The 763-nt window shown below is 40.5% G+C and overlaps 1 protein-coding gene across 1 annotated transcript; it reads left to right on the top strand.

Moving 5' to 3' along the window:
- Positions 1-272: 272 nt before the first annotated feature.
- LOC103731454 (microtubule-associated protein 4-like) lies at positions 273-555 on the top strand. The gene has a single exon (XM_008829802.2). The coding sequence runs from the start codon at positions 289-291 to the stop codon at positions 523-525; it is 237 nt and encodes a 78-aa protein (XP_008828024.2). The 5' UTR covers positions 273-288; the 3' UTR covers positions 526-555.
- The last annotated feature ends 208 nt before the right edge of the window (positions 556-763 follow it).

Genomic DNA, 763 nt, shown 5'->3' with positions numbered 1-763 from the left:
AGACCTGATCTGAATCTTGCTGGCTATAACTTTGGAGAAGTTGATTGGGGGGATGGGGTGGGGGGGTGTTAAAGGGAATAGCAACAACTTAATCTTGATCAAGACAATGTCTTAGCTTTTATTTTCTCATTGTTCAAAAAGGGTTATCTGGTTCTAAAATTTAAATTTTGTTTCTCTTTTTGTTTAAAACAACTGATAAGAGATTCTAGAAATTTTTTCCAGTTTTAATTTGCAGTGTGCATCATGTGAAACTTCTTTGCCCCTCACAGGCAGTTGCAGTGGTGCAGAATGGCAGACCTCAGTCTTGCAGATGCGTTGACAGAGCCACCTCCTGAAATTGAGGGAGAGATAAAGCGAGACTTCATTGCCACACTGGAGGCGGAGGCCTATGATGATGTTGTGGGAGAAACTGTTGGAAAAACTGAGTGTATTCCTCTTCTGGATGGTGATGAAAAACGTGGGAACTCAGAGTCAAAAAAGAAATCATGTTCAGACACTAGCCAGGTTGAAGGTAAGTTAAGATAATAGGATAAGTATGTTCAGATTGGGGTCTATGACTTGTGTCATAATCTTAGAAACCTTGAAGACACTGTAGACTAAAGTTTTGTTTTTTTTTTGTTTGTTTGTTTGTTTTTTTTTTTGGTCTTTTTGAGACACGGTCTCCCTGTAGCTCCAGCTGTCCTGGAACTCACTTATAATGTAGACCAGGCTGGCCTTGAATTCACAGAGATTTGCCTGCCTCTGCCTCCCAAGTGATGGGATT

This window comes from Nannospalax galili, unplaced genomic scaffold, assembly GCF_000622305.1.
Source record: "Nannospalax galili isolate Female #2095 unplaced genomic scaffold, S.galili_v1.0 scaffold6234, whole genome shotgun sequence".
In the NCBI taxonomy this organism is placed as follows: Eukaryota; Metazoa; Chordata; class Mammalia; order Rodentia; family Spalacidae; genus Nannospalax; species Nannospalax galili.
The sequence above is the reverse complement of the archived record's forward strand: the minus strand, read 5'-3'. Positions and strand labels throughout refer to the sequence as shown.